Source organism: Rana temporaria, chromosome 2 (genome assembly GCF_905171775.1).
Source record: "Rana temporaria chromosome 2, aRanTem1.1, whole genome shotgun sequence".
Lineage (NCBI taxonomy): Eukaryota > Metazoa > Chordata > Amphibia > Anura > Ranidae > Rana > Rana temporaria.
This window is the reverse complement of record NC_053490.1, coordinates 270,112,258-270,131,620: the sequence shown is the minus strand read 5'-3', so window position 1 is coordinate 270,131,620 and position 19,363 is coordinate 270,112,258. Positions and strand designations below refer to the sequence as shown.

Genomic DNA, 19,363 nt, shown 5'->3' with positions numbered 1-19,363 from the left:
GATTTCATTAAGCTTCAGTCAAACAGATACCGAAGGTGCTTGTTTTGTTTCCAAAAAGTGGAATGCAGCTTTTGGCAGCAGTGAGCAATAGTGACAAAATGGAACATCTGAGGCCCCGTACACACGAGGGGATCTCCGCTGGAAACGGTCCGCCGGACCATTTCCAGCGGAGATTCCTCCTCCGGATTTTGATCCGATGGCTTGTACACACCATCGGATCAAAATCCGCGCGGAATACATCCGCGGTGACGTGTCGTGCCGTCGCCACTACGATGACGCGGCTACGTGCGCGACGCTGGAAGGTAAGTACTTCCACGCATGCGTCGAATCATTACGACGCATGCGAGGGAGGGGAGCGGACGGATTGATCCGGTGAGTCTGTACAGACGACCGTATCAATCCGCTGGACATGATTCAAGCGGATAGATTTCTTGGCATGCTAAGAAATTTATATCCGCTTGAAATCGATCGGCCGTAGGAATCTCCGCGGATAAATATCCGCTAGGCCGTACAGACGACCGGATTTGTCCGCTGGAACTGATCCGCGGATCAATCCCAGCGGATAGATCCGGTCGTGTGTACAGGGCCTAAGGCTTTCCAGTAATATGCCGGCTTTCGGTCCAGAAAGTCTGAAGTGAGTGGCAAGTCCAAAAGATATGAAGAAGAGAACCAATTTCCCCTCCACAGCTCCAACATGTGTTAGGACATGTGTTAGGAGCTTGAAACCTGATTCCTGATATCTGGCGCTTAAGAAGGTTTTATACGTAAACAGGAGAATTCTTTCCACCTGTTTGTAGGAGAGGTGGATTCCAAGGTCTTGCTCTCATTTGGAAATATATGGCAGGAGAGAGGAGCAACCGATAGATCAGTGAGATCGCAAGTCTCAGAGGGAAGCTTTCAGTAGTTCAAATGGGGTAAGTTGGCAAGAGAGTTGTCAGCTGGAGGATGGGATTGTAAAAAGTGTGCAAGTTGAATTTTATGCCAGAAGGAGAGTCTAGAGTACATCAGGTCAGTAAGGATCTGTGTCTTGGAAACCCAGCATCTGGCTGAAATGAAATGTCTAGCATGGAAAAGACCACTGGTTTTCAAGGAGTGGCATCTAGAGTCTGACAGGCCAGGCCTGAAAGCAGGATTCCCTATTATGGAAAAAGTGCCTGAGAAAGTTGTGTGTGTTTTAAAGAGTGTGATGCAAACACACAAGGTTTCACCCGCTTTGGGGTGGAAATGCACAGTTGCAGAAATATTAGTGTGACACCACAGCAAAATTCTTAGGACAAACCAACTGCGGCCTCCTACCGTCGGGTTTGTCCATACCTTTAGATCCTTAAAACAATAATTCTATCTATTTATTTGTTTCTGTACAATTACACCTCCCTCTTTGCGTCACCTTTGTTCTGGCAATCATTGTAATTTTTTTTTTTTTTTCTCTAGGTATGTCTCAGAAACAAAAGGAATTTGACAATAGTCATGAAAGTTTATCCAGCATGGCTGGAGGAGGAAATGATTTTGCCACTCTGCTGTACATTTTTGAACACTGCAAATCTATGTGAGTGAAATCGACTATGATTTTGTAACCATTTTTCAATATTTATTTCAGGCACTTGTATAGGAACAACAATTTATGCAGCACTTTACATATTCTACATTTACATCAGTCCCTGCCCTCAAGGAGCTTACAATCCAAGGTCCCTATCTCACATGCATACATACAGTGAGGGAAAAAAGTATTTGATCTTCTGCTGATTTTGTACGTTTACCCACTGACAATGATCGGTCTATAATGTTAATGGTAGATTTATTTTAACAGTGAGAGACAGAATAACAATAAAAAAAATCCTGAAAAACGCATTTCAAAAAAGTTATAAATTGATTTGCATTTTAATAAGTGAAATTAGTATTTGACCTCTTCGCAAAACATGATTTAGTACTTGGTGGCAAAACCCTTGCTGACAATCACAGAGGTCAGGTTTGCACACATCTCAGGAGGGCTTTTGTCCCAAATCTTGGGTGGGAACCTCCTTACTACGGCAGTCTGTTCTTTGTTGATGTATATTGTAGAAAAGCTTTTTTTCATAGGCATCATTAACATTAACAGATATATAGGGGGGTTGAGATAGGGGGGTTGAGATTGCAAAAGGAGGCTCTTTACCGAGATCGGAGATGCAGGGTGTCAGACTGACTTGAAGGAGCAGGAGCAGTTTTGCAACGAGGAATTGGCAAAAATCAAAGAAAACTTTGGTGCAAACCCAACACACCACATCACCAAAAGAACACCATCCCCACAGTGAAACATGGTGGTGGAAGCATCATGCTGTGGGAATATTTTTCAGCAGTCGGGACTGGGAAACTGGTCAGAGTTGAGTGAAAGATTGATGGTGCTAAAAACAGGAATATTCTTGAGCAAAACCTGTACCACTCTGTGTGTGATTTGAGGCTAGGACGGAGGTTCACCTTCCAGCAGGACAATGACCCCAAACACACTGCTAAAGCAACACTGGTCAGACTTAAAGATTGATGTTCACAAGCGCAAACCATCCAACTTAAAGGAGCAGTTTTGCAAGGAGGAATTGGCAAAAATCCCAGTGACAAGCTCATAGAGACTTATCCAAAAGTGACTTGGAGCTGTGATAGCCGCAAAAGGTGGCTCTATAAAGTATTGACTTTAGGGGGGTGAATAGTTATGCACATTGCCTTTTTCTGTTATTTTGTCCCATTTGTTGTTTGCTTCACAATAAAAAAAAAAATCTTCAAAGTTGTAGGCATGTTTTGTAAATTAAATTATGCAAATCCTCAAACAATCATGTTAATTCCAGGTTGTGAGGCAACAAAACGCGGAAAATGCCAAGGGGGTGAATACTTTTGCAAGGCACTGTATAGATAGAAGAGGACAGTCACCTAATTTGGCTGTTTAACCCGGTTCAGGCAACAGTCTCTTGGTAGACCCCATCTGTGCTTGCCAATACATTTCAGGGGAAAAGTTAATAAGACAGTTTAGAAAATGGTCCTTACTGTCCACCACTCCCCTCTCAATTGACATAAATTTGTGTAGTGCTACCCTCATAAGGGCTGCTAATAGAACCTGCACCCCACTGGTTGCCCCTACTCTGCAAATCATCCATTACCTCTGACACCCTGGGTTCAGTCATCTTACCAACTGTACCAATAATAAGAGACTCACACACTATCTGTGAAACAGTTCAAGTTGTTTACTGTATTAATGAGAACGTAGAAAAATGCAAAACGCACACTGAATGGTAAAAGGTATTCTTATCTGAACACTATAACCCTATTTATTAAAAGCAAACGTAGTGACTTGAGACCCTTCATTAGAAAGGAAAACCTAGAGTATACAGTATGATTCAAACTCAATTGGGTTTCTGTGATTTGGGTAAGGTCTATGTGAACAGGTCAGCAGAAGAGGAGGGAACTGGCACTTTATTTCCTATGTCAGGCTCACTCCCTTCTGTTTCCTCAAACCAACAGGCCATTAACAATATTACAACATGACAAACAATATGCAAACTATTGTGTTCAAGTTGACTGGCTCCTTTAAATAAAGTTCCAGAGAAATAAGAGCAGACCCTCTGCACTAAAACAACTTTAGTCACTTGAGCAGATGAAGAGAGGGTTAAAAGGGTTGAAGTGCCATTCCTTGAAATCCAGAAGTCTTCAGCTAGCTTTGTACTAATGTGATCAAGGTGATCCTTGGCGATAGGGTATAACAGATTTGGAGAATCTGTAGTGTATCCTTATTTTACGTTAAACTCTTCTATGATTTAACCGTGTTGTAGCCAGTCAGATTAAAGGTAGCAAAGATCTGAACAGGCATAATTGTCTATATTACAGTGTTTTAGAGCATGTATGAACTGACTTCCAGAGGCACCACAAGTGCCAGAAAGCTGGGCTGAGTAAATGTCTGCATGCAGTGTTCTAAATGATCTAAATTGGCTATGCCCGATCACCACACTTGATACAGAAGCTGCTGGAACAATTCAGGTGATGAATGAGACTCTTTCAGAAACTCCCTCTGGATGCTGGCTCTGGGACATGGGGTCTGGCATCCACCACATCACGCTGCGGCCTAGCCGGATCTGAAGCTAGGGCGTCGCTGGATAACCTGGAACTCCAGTCTGCTGGAGAAGAGAAACGATGCTGTCCGCAAAGGTCCCTCCAGGTGAAGCTGAACGACTCCCCGCTGTGTAGGCCACAGTCAGCAGCAGCTCACAATAATATATGACGCATAGAGTCCAGCCAACACATGAGGGAGTCAACCCCACATTAAAGCGGAGGTCCACACAAGAAGTGGACCTCTGCTTTTTGGAACCCTCCCCCCCTCCGGTGTCACATTTGGCACCTTTCAGGGGGGAGGGGGTGCAGATACCTGTATAATACAGGTGTTTGCTTGTAATTAGTGTGTGCGTAAAAGCCCAATGAGTTTCTGGACTCCTGAAAGACCCTTGCATCTTTCATCAGCTGCACTAATGTTTATGGATTTTGAGTCACGGGGAAAGCAAAAGAATTGTCAAAGGATCTGCTGAAAAAGGTAGTTGAACTTTTATGAAACAGGAAAGGGATATAAAAATATATACAAGAAATTGGGAATGCCAATCGGCAGTGTTCAAACTCTAATCAATAAGTGAAAAATGAGGGGTTCTGTTGAAACCAAACCACGTTCAGGTAGACCAACTAAAATTTCAGCCACAACTACCAGGAAAATTGTTCGGGATACAAAGAAAACCCCCACAAATAACTTCAGGTGAAATACAGGACTTTCTGAAAACATGTGGTGTGGCTGTTTCAAGATGTACAATAAGGAGGCAGTTGAGGAAAGATGGGCTGCATGGTCGATTCGCCAGAAGAAAGCCATTACTATGCAAATGCCACAAAGTATCCCACTTACAATACGCCAAACAGCATAGAGACAAACCTTCTGGCACAAAGTTATTTGGAGTGATGAGACCAAAATGTGGCTTTTTGGCCAAAACCATAAACGCTACATTTGGAGAGGGGTTAACAAGGCCTATGATGAAAGGTACGGAGGTGGATCGCTGATGTTTTGGGGATGTATGAGCTACAAAAAGCACAGGAAATTTGGTCAAAATTGTTGGCAAGATAATTGCAGTATGTTATCAAAAAATACTGGAGGAACATTTGCATTCATCTGCCAGGAAGCTACGCATGGGATGTACTTGGACATTCCAACATGACAATAATCCAAAAATGCAAGGCCAAGTTGACCTGTCATTGGCTACAGCAGAATGAAGTGAATGTTATGGAGTGGCCATCTCAGTCTCCTGACCTCAATATGATTGAGCCACTCAAACAGGCAGTTAATGCAAGACAGCCCAAGAATTTACAGGATCTGGAGGCTTTTTGCCAAGAGGAATGGACATCTTTACCATCTGAGAAGATAAAGAGCCTGATCCAAAATTCCACAAAAGACTTCAAGCTGTCATTGATGTTAAAGGGGGCAATACACGGTATTAAGAAATGGGGTATGTAAACTTTTGATCAGGGTCATTTGGGTAGTTTCTGTTGTCATTATGATTTAAAAAGAGTAAACACAGTTGATTGATAATAAATGGCTTCAGCCAAACACTAACCATGAGTGAAAGAAAAGTTTATGTGTTATCAATCATATTCTCTAAAAAATTATCAAGAAATCATAAATTTTGCCAGGGTATGTAAACTTATGTGCACAACTGTAAGTTGCACCTGAAATCGGCAAAAGTAGTGCAACTACTTTTTCAAATCGATGTGGCACAGGAAATTTGGGTTTGAAACAATTTGACCTGTCAAATCGCATGACAAGTCGTTCCAATGTGAACGAGGGCTCAGACCTTTCCCACTGTGCTAAATAGTGTTTTTTGTTACTGCCTATGAGATTTCACTCCCATTTGCTATAACAATGACCACCTTTTTTTTTGTATATTATTATTTTTTTTAGCATGTGTACCTGAGCAAGTAGTTGTATAGAGCCAACGCAAGAATACTCTTCCATGTAAAAGATTATAAAGACAGAGAATATGTGAAACATGGCATAGACAACCAGAAGCCCTGAACAATGGGCCAGGATTATAACAATTGAATATTGGTTTATAAAGTGATTGTACAGACCCCATGTGGAGGTATAGAGGTACTCCTGAATATGCACCTCCGTTTGTAACGGGGCTCAGTAGAGGACGAAGAAAGCGGAGGGGATGGAGGAAAGTGTGGAGAGTATCAAGGGAGGATTGGGGGAAAAGAGGGAAAGTTGAAGGGAAACAGACAAATGGAGGGTGAAAAAAAGTGGAGTACAAAGAGTATGGGTGTCAGGTAGTCAGAGCAAGGTGAACGATCTGTCCCACTTTCACGGCTATGATTCAGTATAGCATCTTTGTGTGCGAGAGATTGCCTTTTGCCTTGACGGGAAGTGAAGGAAAACGGCAAACCGCAATAAAAATCTGAGAGTGTTTTAACTTCCCCTTCTGTCTATACATTACTAGGATTTTTATTGAAAGACTCACTGACTTTTCCATGTAGCATCTGATTCATTCTGAGATTTGACATAAGCATGTGGCAAACAGGGATGCTGTTTCCTCGTTGCTCAATTTTTAAAAACTGCAACTAAGCAGGTCTAACTATTGTAGTGTTTTGTAAGACCTTCCTTGGAAGCTTTGTAATACAAAAAATGTGGCTGTTTGCATGGTGCAAGAGCTGAGCTGTAAAGTGCGGTAACATCCGTTATACAGCTGTATTCCCTCTGTGTCATCTGTAGAAAATGTTGTCTTTTAGATTTCTAGCTGTACATAAAAGAAAGGAAATAATCCTTCAGGAACATTCCAGGTTTACATGGCTGCCAGAATGCACAGAAATCAATGTTTCTTTCTGAAAGAAGAACTATAACACATGAGGGAGAATAATATTTAAAATTAACCTTTGCTTTATTTAACTCCACTTTCATGGGGAAAGAAAATGGCAAATAAAGAAAAATAATAGTAATATAGCGTATATAATTGCGATACAAGTCATGTTGTAATTGAATGTTAACCCCTTCCCGACCGCCGCCTGTACATATACGTCGGCAGAATGGCACGTACAGGCACATTGGCGTACCTGTACGTCCCTGCCTAGACGTGGGTGGGGGGTCCGATCGGGACCCCCCCCGCGACTTGCGGCGGTCGGGTCCCCTCGGGGAGCGATCCGGGACGACGGCGCGGCTATTTGTTTATAGCCGCTCCGTCGCGATCGCTCCCCGGAGCTGAAGAACGGGGAGAGCCGTGTGTAAACACGGCTTCCCCGTGCTTCACTGTGTCGGCGCATCGATCGCGTCATTCCCTTTATAGGGAAGACACGATCAATGACGTCATTACTACAGCCACACCCCCCTACTGTTGTAAACACACACACAGTGTACACCAAATCCTACAGCGCCACCTGTGGTTAACTCCCAAACTGCAACTGTCATTTTCACAATAAAGAATGCAATTTAAATGCATTTTTTGCTGTGAAAATGACAAAAATCCCAAAAATGTGTAAAAATTGTCCGAAGTGTCCGCCATAATGTCGCAGTCACGAAAAAAATCGCTGATCGCCGCCATTAGTAGTAAAAAAAAAAAAAATAATAAAAATGCAATAAAACTATCCCCTATTTTGTAAACGCTATAAATTTTGCGCAAACCAATCGATAAACGCTTATTGCGATTTTTTTTACCAAAAATAGGTACAAGAATACGTATCGGCCTAAACTGAGGAAAAAAAAAAATTTTATATATGTTTTTGGGGGATATTTATTATAGCAAAAAGTAAAAAATATTGCATTTTTTTCAAAATTGTCGCTCTATTTTTGTTTATAGCGCAAAAAATAAAAACCGCCGAGGTGATCAAATACCACCAAAAGAAAGCTCTATTTGTGGGAAAAAAAGGACCCCAATTTTGTTTGGGAGCCACGTCGCACGACCGCGCAATTGTCTGTTAAAGCGACGCAGTCCCAAACTGTAAAAACACCTTGGGTCTTTGGGCAGCAATATGGTCCGGGGCTTAAGTGGTTAATTGAATGTTATTAAAAATTACCTTTCCTTTTCAATCTGCAGCTCTGTAATTTTCTGTAAAATTCCGTGCAATATGGCTACCTGGAGGTGTTCTGAACACAGAATGTGTACAGAACGCCCCCCAGAAACATAATTTCCTGCTTGTGTGATTGGCTCATTGAATTTCACAGGAAGTCTGCACTAAGATGCTTCCAATAGGAATCACATCTAAAGGGATGCAGACCCTGCAATTTTCCTCATTGGAGCCCTGCAGGTGCAGCAGCTGATTCATAATTACGAAACCACTCCCATCAGGTTCACTTTCCACATGGACACAGAAAAACATTTCTTCAGAATAACAAAAGGTTACCGAGAGGGAAATGTTTTTTCTCAACAAAAGTGCAGTTCTTTAACCACTTGCTTACAAGGCACTTAAACCCCCCCTCTTTCCCAGACTAAGTTTCAGCTTTCGGCGCTGTCACTCTTTGAACGGCACTGATTGGAACCACTGGTGGCCATTGATAGGTGGCACTCGTGGGCATTGATTGGCACTGATTGCTGGCACTGTTATGCACTGGTGGGCACTGGCAGGCGGTATTGGTGGGCACAGATGAGATGGCTGTGCATCTTTCCTCTTTAGGACCGATTTCCCTTGCACAGAAGCAGTTCGGCTTTTTTTTTTCCTCCTTACGCTGTCAGCGCGTGGAGAAAGAAAAAACGATTACCGATCTTCCGTTTACATCACATGATCAGCTGTCATTGGCTGGCAGCTGATCACATGGTAAGGGGCTGGGATTGACTCCTTACTCCGATCTGTGATCACTTGAGTCTCATTGACTCAGTGATCACAGCGGCACGCGAGCCGGCACGTCTATTGACAGCCTCCCGACAAAGTAGGTCTGCGCTGTAGCCATCATTCAGCTATAGCGTGGATCTGAAGGGGTTAAATGTCATACAACCTTCCCCAGCTGTTCCTACTTACCCAGCGTACATCCATTCCCATGCCCTCTCCACTGTTTCACCTGTAGAGCTCAGGCCTACCATATGATAGGAAGGTAAAGTGCTCATCACTATTACAGTTAGGCTACTTTCACACTGAGGCACTTTGCAGGTGCTGTAGATCTAAAAATAGCGCCTGCAAAGCACCATGAAAGAGCCACACCCCGAGGGCTTTCACACTGGAGCTGTGCACTGGCAGGACGCTCAAAAATGTCCTGCCAGCCGTATCTTAGCTCCACTGCCCATTGAAATCAGTGGGCAGCACCGCCTTACCGCCATCAAAACGCTGCTGCAGCAGGGCTCTGTGGGCGTTCTTATCCCTTTTTTGGCCGCTAGCAGGGGTTAAAAGCGCCCTGCTAGAAGCCGAATAGCGGCGAAAAAACGTCAGTAAAGCGCCGCTAAAAATAGCAAATAAAAAATATATAAAAATAAATAAATAAAAATACCTCTGGCTGCGCAATACCTCAGTGTGAAAGTAGCCTAAGACCCCGTACACACGACCGAACATGTCCGCTGAAACTGGTCCGACGGACCAGTTTCAGCAGACATGTTCGGTCGTGTGTACGGCCGACCGGACAATTGTCCGGCGGATCGGACAGTTTCCAGCGGACAAATGTTTCTTAGCATGCTAAGAAACATGTCCGCTGGAAGCCTGTCCATCGGACATGTTCGGTCGTCTGTACAGATTTACTGGACATGTCCGCTCGGCCGAAAGCCCTCGCATGCGTCTAAGTGATTCGACGCATGCGTGGAAGCATTGACCTTCCAGGGCCGCGCACGTTGCTGCGTCATTGCTGCGGCGACGGCACGGCCACGTCACCGCGTATCGTGTCCGCGCGGATTTCTGTCTGATGGTGTGTACAACCATCAGACAGAAATCCGGCAGCGGACAGATCCGCTGGTGTGTACGAGGCCTTACACTGCACATTAGAATTTGAAAATGTCACCAAAGCTGGCTTGTTGACCTCATCAAATGTCGGACGTAAAAGCTGAACAAAGTTAATTTACCACAATGAACTGTTTGCATGTAATATTATTCATTAACTGATCTTAATATGAAACTTGGCCTACTTTATCAGTTCTCTTCTTTGAATGTGCATACAATACAACATGAACAAAATTGTGTATTGAAAGGGGTTGTAAAGGTTTGTTTTTTATTTTCTAATTAGTTCCTTTAAAGCGGGAGTTCACCCTAAAAAAAAAATTTAACCTTAGATTCATGCTCATTTTGTCTAGGGGATTTGGCTAGTTTTTTTAAAATCGAAGCTGTACTTACCGTTTTAGAGAGCGATCTTCTCCGCCGCTTCCGGGCATGGTCTTCGGGACTGGGCGTTCCTATTTGATTGACAGTCTTCCGACGGTCGCATCCATCGCGTCACGAGTAGCCGAAAGAAGCCGAACGTCGGTGCGGCTCTATACGGCGCCTGCGCACCGACGTTCGGCTACTTTCGGAAAATCGTGACGCGATAGATGCGAGGAGGAACAGGATGTAAGAAATTCAGACAAAGAAAACAAAGAAAAAAAAACATTTAGAAGGGAAATCTAAGGAAAAGGTTAGTGAACCAACAATGCACTAGCTTAAAGGAACCTATTTAGAAAATAAAAAACAAACCTTTACAACCCCTTTAAGAGTATGGCATGCAAAACAATATGGTGTAAATTGTATGCAAAAACTGATCTGGAACATATGAGTGCATTTTTGTATGGGAACTGGCCCTAAAAATGCATGCACAATGCTTTCCATGTATTCCAATGGCTCTAGTTCACATCAATGCAGTCAGTTCCCGGAGCAGAAACTGACTGGAACTGACTGCATTGGTGTGAACTAGAGCCAGTAGAATACATGGAAAACACTGTGCATGCATTTTTAGTGCAGAAAAAAGAACACGGAATTGCATCTGGTGTGAACTTGGCCCTAACAGTGCAAGAGCTATAAATACTTCCCCGTCTATTTCCTTTAGTTATAGTAATGAGTAAGCTGTTCTCACCTGTTAAGGGATTTGCAGCATTCATCATGCAGTTCGTTGAAGAGTAAAGAAACTTCTGGTATTCACACCTTAAAGAGTAATTCCACATTTGATGAGAAAAAAATATTCCCCTCTGGGTGATCTATGTACATTGCAAGGATTTTAACAAACTTTGTTGCAGATTCCTATCTTTTGTTATTCTGAAGAAATAACTGTGGTATTATCTGTGTAAATCAGCTACCTCACCTGCACTCTGCAGGGCTATAATGAGAAAAGTGTCGGGGTCTGCATCCCATTAGACGGGATTTCCCTTCAGGAGTATCTTAAATACTCCTGAAGTAAATTACATATTTGTTCCAGGGGATGCTTAAAATCTAACTTGTATATTAATGCAGACTTCTGGGAAAATCATTAAGCCAATCACACAAGCAGGAAATTACATATCTGGGGACGTTCAGTAAATTGATACTCCAGGTAGCCATATTGCATTGCATTTTACAGACCATTGCAGCGCTGCAGATAGTAAAGGTCATTTTTAATAACCTTCAATCTCAATTTGATACTCAGCTAAGCTGGGCAATAACTTCTCCGTAGGATGTGGAAACCTTGCAAGAAGATCTGCACAAATGAATGGGGTGGGCAACTACATGGCAAATGAGGTTTAATGTAGAAAAATGTAAAAAATGCATTTGGGTGGGAAAAATATGAATGCAATCTACTCACTGGGGAGAGAACCTCTGGGGGAATCAAGGATGGAAAAGGACCTGGGGGTCCTAGTAGATGATAGGCTCAGCAATGGCATGCAATGCATTAAAAAGGGGATTAACTCCAGAGATAAAGCGATAATTCTCCCACCCTACAAGACTCTGGTCCGGTCGACCTGGAGTATGCTGTTCAGTTCTGAGCACCAATACTCAGGAAGGATGTGCTGGAACTGGAGAGAGTCCAGAGAAGGGCAACAACATGAATAAAGTGTCTGGAGGATATTAGTTATGAGGAAATATTTTACGAGCTCTGAACTTATTCTCTCTGGAGAAGAGATGCTTGAGAGGGGATATCATTTCAATTTACAAATACCTTACTGGTGACCCCACAATAGGGATAAAACTTGTCAGCGAAAGGGAATTTAATAAGACACACGGCCATTCACTAAAATTCGAAGAAAAGAGGTTTAACCTTAACCTGCGTAGAGGGTTCTTTACTGTAAGAGTGGTTAGGATGTAAAATTCCCTTCCACAGGCGGTGGTTTCAGCGGGGAGCATCGATAATTTCAAAAAACTATTAGATAAGCACCTGAACGACCACAACATACAGGGATATACAGTGTAATACTGACATAAAATCACACCCGTAGGTTGGACTTGACGGACTTGTGTCTTTTTTTTCAACCTGACCTACGATGTAACTATATAAAAATGACTTGTGTGGCAATAATATATATATATATATATATATATATATATATATATATATATATATATATATATATATAATTTTTTTTATTTTTTACGGAAGTGGAGTTACCCTTTTAATGTATTGGGCTTCTGGTTAGTCTTGTCCTGATTCAAATTCTCTTTTAACCACTTCAACACCGGGCACATTCACCCCCTTCCTGCCCAGGCCACTTTTCAGAAATTTTTGGCATTTTTTTTTCTCACACAAATGGAGCTTTCGTTTGGTGGCATTTAATCACTATTGTTTTTTTGTTTTTTTTTTGTGCTAGACATGGAAAAAAAACTGAAAATGTTGAAAAAAATGAAAAACATTTTCTTTCTAATAGATGGCACTGATGGGAACTAATAGGCAGCACTGATAAGGCACGTATAAGTAGCACTGGCAGACACCACTGGTGGACACTGATGGGCATCCCTTATATTATAAGCACTGATAATGACCACTGATAGGCTCTTCTTTAGCTTTTTTGTAGCTAAGCCATAGATGTGTTTGCAGAGCGTTTGTCACTGGTGAGCTTGTCATTGAGATGCAACGCAGCACAAACTCCATCATGACTAGGCAACAAATTGCTGTAAATTTATCACGTCACCGATTGCATAGAGATAATGATGATTAAAAAACACCAGTCTGGCATGACACTAAAGCCCCATACACACTATCAGTTTTCCTGATGGTTTTCTCTTCAGGTTTACCAAAACCATCTAATATGAGGTCAAACCTTAAGCGTTTCAATGTGAATGCAATCAGGCAGGTCCTTGTACTACATGGTTTTGGTAAACCTGAAGAGAAAACCAGCAGGAAAACTGATAGTGTGTATGGGGCTTCAGACTACTATCACCCTTTTGTTACGGTTTGTGTACCTGTTAGGGAGATTCACCCTATTTGTTGCTGAGACAGAAAGTTATAGGAAATCAAACATTTTAGAGCTGCTGCAATGCAAGGAATAGAAGGTAAATCGTCAAATGAAGACAAATATTTAGGTAACAACTCTTATTCTGGATAGATTTTCTTGTTGCTTCTGCAGGACAATATAGTTGCTGCATAGTTACATAGTAGGTGAGGTTTAAAAAAAGACACAAGTCCATCAAGTCCAACCTATGTGTGTGATTATAGGTCAGTATTACATTGTATATCCCTGTATGCTGTGGTCGTTCAGGTGCTTATCTAATGGTTTCTTGAAACTATCGATGCCCCCCCGCTGAGACCACCACCTGTGGAAGAGAATTCCACGATCACATCCTTGCCGCCCTACGTAGTTTAATCACTTGCTTACTGGGCACATATACCCCCTTCCTGCCCAGGCAAAATTTCAGCTTTCAGCACTGCGAAGCTTTAAATTAAAATTGCGCGGTCGTGCGACATGCCTTCCAAACAAAATTGACGTCCTTTTTTTCCCCACAAATAGAGCTTTCTTTTGGTGGTATTTGATCACCTCTGCGGTTTTTATTTTTTGCGCTATATAAAACACTATTTTTTACTTTTTGTGCTATAATAAATATCCATTTTTTTAAAAAAAAATATATATATATTTTTTCTCAGTTTAGGCCGATATGTATTCTACATATTTTTGGTAAAAAACAAAAAAAACAAAAAAAACACGCAATATAAGGTTTGCGCAAAAGTTTCAGTGGCTACGAAATAGGTGATAGAATTTTGACATTTTTTTTATTATTTTTTTTTTTTACTAGTAATACTGCGATCTGCGAATTTTGTCAGGACTGCGACATTATGGCGGACACATCGCACACTTTTGACACATTTTTGGGACCATTCACATTAATACAGCGAACAGTGCTATAAAAATGCACTGATTACTGTATAAATGTGACTGGCAGGGAAGGGGTTAACACTAGGGGGCAAGGAATGGGTTAAATGTGTATCCTGGGAGTGCTTCTTACTGTGGGGGGAGGGGACTGACTGGGGGAGGTGACCGATGCTGTGTCCCTATGTACAAGGGACACAGCATCAATCTTCTCTCCCTGACAGGACGTGGAGCTCTGTGTTTACTCACAGAGCTCCGCGTTCCTGCTCTGTCACTGCCGATCGCGGGTACCAGGCGGACATCGCGGCCGCTTAGGGCACGTGCATCGGCATTTCGGTCACACGCCGGGCGTGTGCGCCCCCCAGTGGCTGGAGGCCGTATATAGGCGGCCTCCCGGCAATTAAGAGCCACATTGTGGCCGTAAAAACCCGCCGGGCGGGCGGTAGGTGGTTAAGGTTAAACCTCTCTTCTTCTAATTTTAATGAGTGGCCACGTTTCTTGTTAAACTCCCTTCCGTGAAAAAGTTTTATCCCTATTGTGGGGTCACCAGTATGGTATTTGTAAATTAAAATAAATATCCCCTCTCAAGCATCTCTTCTCCAGAGAGAATAAGTTCAGTGCTCGCAACCTTTCCCCATAACTAATATCCTCCAGACCCTTTATTAGCTTTGTTGCCCTTCTTTGTACTCTCTCCATTTCCAGTACATCCTTCCTGAGGACTGGTGCCCAGAACTGGACGGTATACTCTAGGTGTGGCCGGACCAGAGTCTTGTAGAGCGGGAGAATTATCATATTAATCTCCTTTTTAATGCATGCCAATATTCTGTTTGCTTTGTTAGCAGCAGCTTGGCATTGCATGCCATTGCTGAGCCTATCATCTACTAGGGCCCCCAGGTCCTTTTCCATCCTAGATTCCCCCAGAGGTTCTCCTCCTAGTGTATAGATTGCGTTTATATTTTTGCCAGCCAAATGCATTATTTGACATTTTTCTACATGGAAAATGAAGGGAAATCTCCCCAGCAGGGCACAAACAGAAAAAAACACAAGTAGGGTTTTTTAACCTTTCCCTACTATATCCACAGCTAAAAAAAGAAAACAAAAAAGTCAGCTTTACATATATTTTTGAAGAGTAATGCCACTTTTGTTGAAAAAAAAAAAAAAACATTCCCCTCTGGGTGATCAATGTACATGACAAGGATTTAAAAAAAACTTTCTTGCAGATTCCTACTTTTTTGTTATTTCGAAGAAATCCCTGTGTAAGGATATTGTTTAATTTGCTACATTTTGCTCTGTCAAATATCGTTTAACACTGAATGAGTTTTGTATTGGTTCAATAAGTGCAAAAAATACCTATTGATGATGATCTTATCAGAAATTCAGCACTGTCTTCTGTCCTGTGCACTCTTGTGTTTGCTTAAAGAACTTAATCAGCCCTCCCAGTTTTTATCTGGGACCTAGAGAGTAATTCGTCTTGGCCCAGATTCTCGTAGATGGGCGTAAAACTGCGACGGCGTAACGCATGTCATTTACGTTACACCGCCGCAAGTTTTACAGGCAAGTGCTTTATTCACAAAGAACTTGCCTGTAAAGTTGCGGCGGTGTAGCGCAAGCCCGCCTAATTCAAATGAGCCGGGTAGGGGGCGTGGATCATTTAAATTAGGCGCGTTCCCGCGCCGAACGTACTGCGCATGCGCCGTCCGAAGAATATCCCAGGGTGCATTGCTCCAAATGACGTCGCAAGGACGTCATTGGTTTCAACGAGAACGTAAATGGCGTCCAGCCCTATTCACGGACGACTTACGCAAACGACGTAAATTTTCAAATGTCGATGCGGGAACGACGGCCATACTTAGCTATGACTGCGCCTCATATACCCAGGGGCAACTTTACGCGTCGCAAATCTAACGTAAACGTCGTAACTTCACTCGCTCGACCGCGCGTACGTTCGGGAATTCGCGTTTTTTGCTAATTTGCATACTCGACGGGGAAAACGACGTCGGCGACACCTAGCGGCAAAAAAAATAATTGCATTTAAGATCCAACAGCGTAAGAGCCTTACGCCTGTCGGATCTAATGCTTATCTATGTGTAACTGATTCTAAGAATCAGTCGCATAGATACGACGGCCCAGATTAGGACTTACGATGGCGTACATTGCGTTGCGCCTTCGTAAGCCCTTTGAGAATCTGGGCCTATGTCTTTATGTTGAGGAGAATTTTGAAGACAACTGGGCAGGGCTGACACCACTCAGTCCACAGAAAAATGTATTGTAGAGATGTTTGGTGTATTTTTTTTATTTTTATTCTCTGACAGGTTTGAACTCGTAATTACTAAAGGCCAAGTTTCACCAAAACGTGGTCCGGGAAAGGTGCGTTTCCTGTACTGTTCCTCTTCTCGGGTCCCTCACCGGTGTTCCTGGCCCCTCCCCCTTGCCGAGTGCCCACCATAGCAAGCGGCTCAACCCGCCACCCACTCCTTTCTTTCTTACTGTGATTGACAGCAGCTGGAGCCAATGGCTCGACCAATGAGAAGGGATAGATCCGGAAGAGCTGCTCAAAGTGTACGTCTCAGGCTAGGGTCACACCATTGCGAATTGCATTCGGGTTGCCCACATCCAATTCGAAATAGCAGGAGATTTTAACTGACTCTCTATGAAGCTGGTTAACATATCTCCGCTGCAAATTTGCACAGAAGCCCTGTGCATCTTTTGGTCCATTTAAGGTCCAAATTCAGCCAAAAATTCAGGCTGAAATCGGACCGGAAACTGAAGCAAAACGCACGGGACCCCTGCTGGTGTAAACGTTCCTTTTTTTTTTTCTTTTTAACATCCATATTGTAATAGCAATACAAACAATAGTGACTTTTGACAATCCAATGAAAGCTTACTTGAAAAATTTGAAACATGAAAAACATGTTGTGAGTGCTGCTCTATTTCCACAACTTTCTGGATTCCCGGCATGCTGTGCAGCTTCTCCTCTGCTCTTTACATTCAGTTTCCAAAGTCTATATATCCCATTGTACCTTGTTGCCTGTAAGCAGTGATTCCTGTACTGACTCTGCTTTTGGGACTATTTCTCTGTAGTTGAGAAGGCGGGCTCTGTGAATTATGTGACACAGCAGTGCCTACTTACAGGGTATAGTGAATATGTGTCACAGAATTGGTATTGTTACAAAGTAAGTTTACAAACTTCAAGATAATTTCGAATAATAGTAGCAGGCTAGACATAATCAATATACAATGTGGAATTGAATATATAATTTTGTTATTATTACTATACAGGATTTATATAGCACCAACAGTTTACGCAGTGTTTTACAACTTGAGGGTAGACAGTACAAATACAATACACTTTTAATACAGTAGGAATTAGAGGGCCCTGCTAATTTTTAAATTTCGACCATGGATACGCTTTTTTTTTTTTTTTTCCATTTAATATTTTTATTTTGTTCTTTTTCTTTCCAAAATACAGTGTATTACAAAAATCCTCGCACCCATACAAATGATGCGGGTTACATGCAACAGGAAGAACAGCTATCACCGACCGTGGTCGTGCTATATATATAATAAATTATCCTGTCTCCCCTCCCCCCTCCCCCCCCGCCACCACCCCCCCTCCCAATCCCATCTCTCCCCCCCCAGGTAGCTCTTATGTCATCTTAACCAAAAAAAGAAAAGAAGAAAAAAGAGAGTCAGTCGAAGTGGAAGAGGGAGTTGCCTTTTATACGAATCTGGTTTATAGTGGCTTTTTAGGGAGGGACCAAAATTAAGAACAGCTTATTTTAGTTTTTAATTGTTAAAAGATTTCTGTCTTCTATGGATGGGGAAAGTTTCCAGTGGTACCAATCGTTTTCCTCTACGGAGGGAAACCTATACATCTCAACCAAGGTCCCCACACTTTTTCAAGCCTTTTGTGATTTCCTTGTTTGATAAAAGCCACTCTCTCGCTCTCTATCAGCCTATTTATCGTTCCGATCCAGTTCCTGACTGATGGAGGGTCATGCGCCTGCCATCGCTGAGCGATTAATTTACGTGCCTGAAATAGACCTCGCAGCACACCCTCCAGTGTACCCGGAGGGATTCTGTCGTCTTCCATGTCTCCCAGGAGACAGGTTCTCGCATTTAACTCCAAAGAGGTCCCGAAAATGTTGTTAAGCTTATTAATGACCTCTGTCCAATATCTGAAGAGTTTGAGACACCTCCAGAACATATGGACAAGGTCGCCAGTAGCATTACATCTAGGGCATTGATCGCTCATTTTCCAGCCAAATTGAAACATTTTTTTGGGGGTATAATAGACCCGATGCAGTAAAAAGAGGTGAGACAGTCTCTGTGCTGGGGCAATAGATACTAAAACCCCTCTGCTCAGAATCCATGGATACACTTTACATGTTTACTTTTATCAATAAAGGCTGGTACTCATGCCCAATAATGGTTTATTCTGCCTCAATCAAGCTGCAGTTACAGCATTCTGAGAGAGAAATACATGAACAGAATTTTAAAGGACTGAGTGTGACTGGGTGAGTAGGCCTGAGTATCATTGTGGGTTCCTAGTTAAAGTGGTTGTAAACCTCAGACATGAAAAGTGAACAAAGCGCATTCCACTATACTGTTCACTAGCCTGAATCCAAAGCACTGACTTTGGTTTCTCCTCTGATCTCTCCTCTCTCTGTTGTCTGCATGAGTCACTGACAAAACTGTAAGCCAACACCTCTGGAGTTATTCCGCCTCCCCCCCAGCACATTTTTTTCTATGAGCCTGTTATAGTAGGGGGTGGAGTCCCTTCCCTCCAATTCGCTATCAGATTTCATGGAGCTGTGTGCTCTTGCTCTGCAGAGTATGTGACGTCAGATACAGTACATGCCTCCCTGCTTTCTGCTGTTGAGAGATTCTGTGTAAAATGTGTGTTTTAGAAGACTGTAGAGAAAAGGGGGCTGGAGATAAATGGATGCAACTTATGTATAAGGATTTGTTTCATCTCTGAGTATCACCCAAGGCCGGTTACTTCAGTTGGTAAATAACAACCACTTTAACGTTTTTATGGTGCTAAGATGTTGAGTTAATTTCCAACCAATAACACTGTGCATTGCATTTGTGTAATGTTAAAATAGTTTATGAATGCTGATTTTTTTTTTTTTTTTTTAATAATGAAAGTCGCAAAAGTATTAATACAA

The 19,363-nt window shown here is 42.4% G+C and overlaps 1 protein-coding gene across 2 annotated transcripts in view; it reads left to right on the top strand.

Moving 5' to 3' along the window:
• The window catches only part of DHX40 (DEAH-box helicase 40), a 91,524-nt gene that overhangs the window by 50,426 nt on the left and 21,735 nt on the right, over positions 1-19,363 (top strand). For both annotated transcript variants that reach the window (XM_040336948.1, XM_040336947.1), the window contains exon 13: positions 1,432-1,546. In XM_040336948.1, coding sequence (XP_040192882.1) covers positions 1,432-1,546 — 115 coding nt within the window. The remainder of the gene's footprint in view (positions 1-1,431; positions 1,547-19,363) is intronic.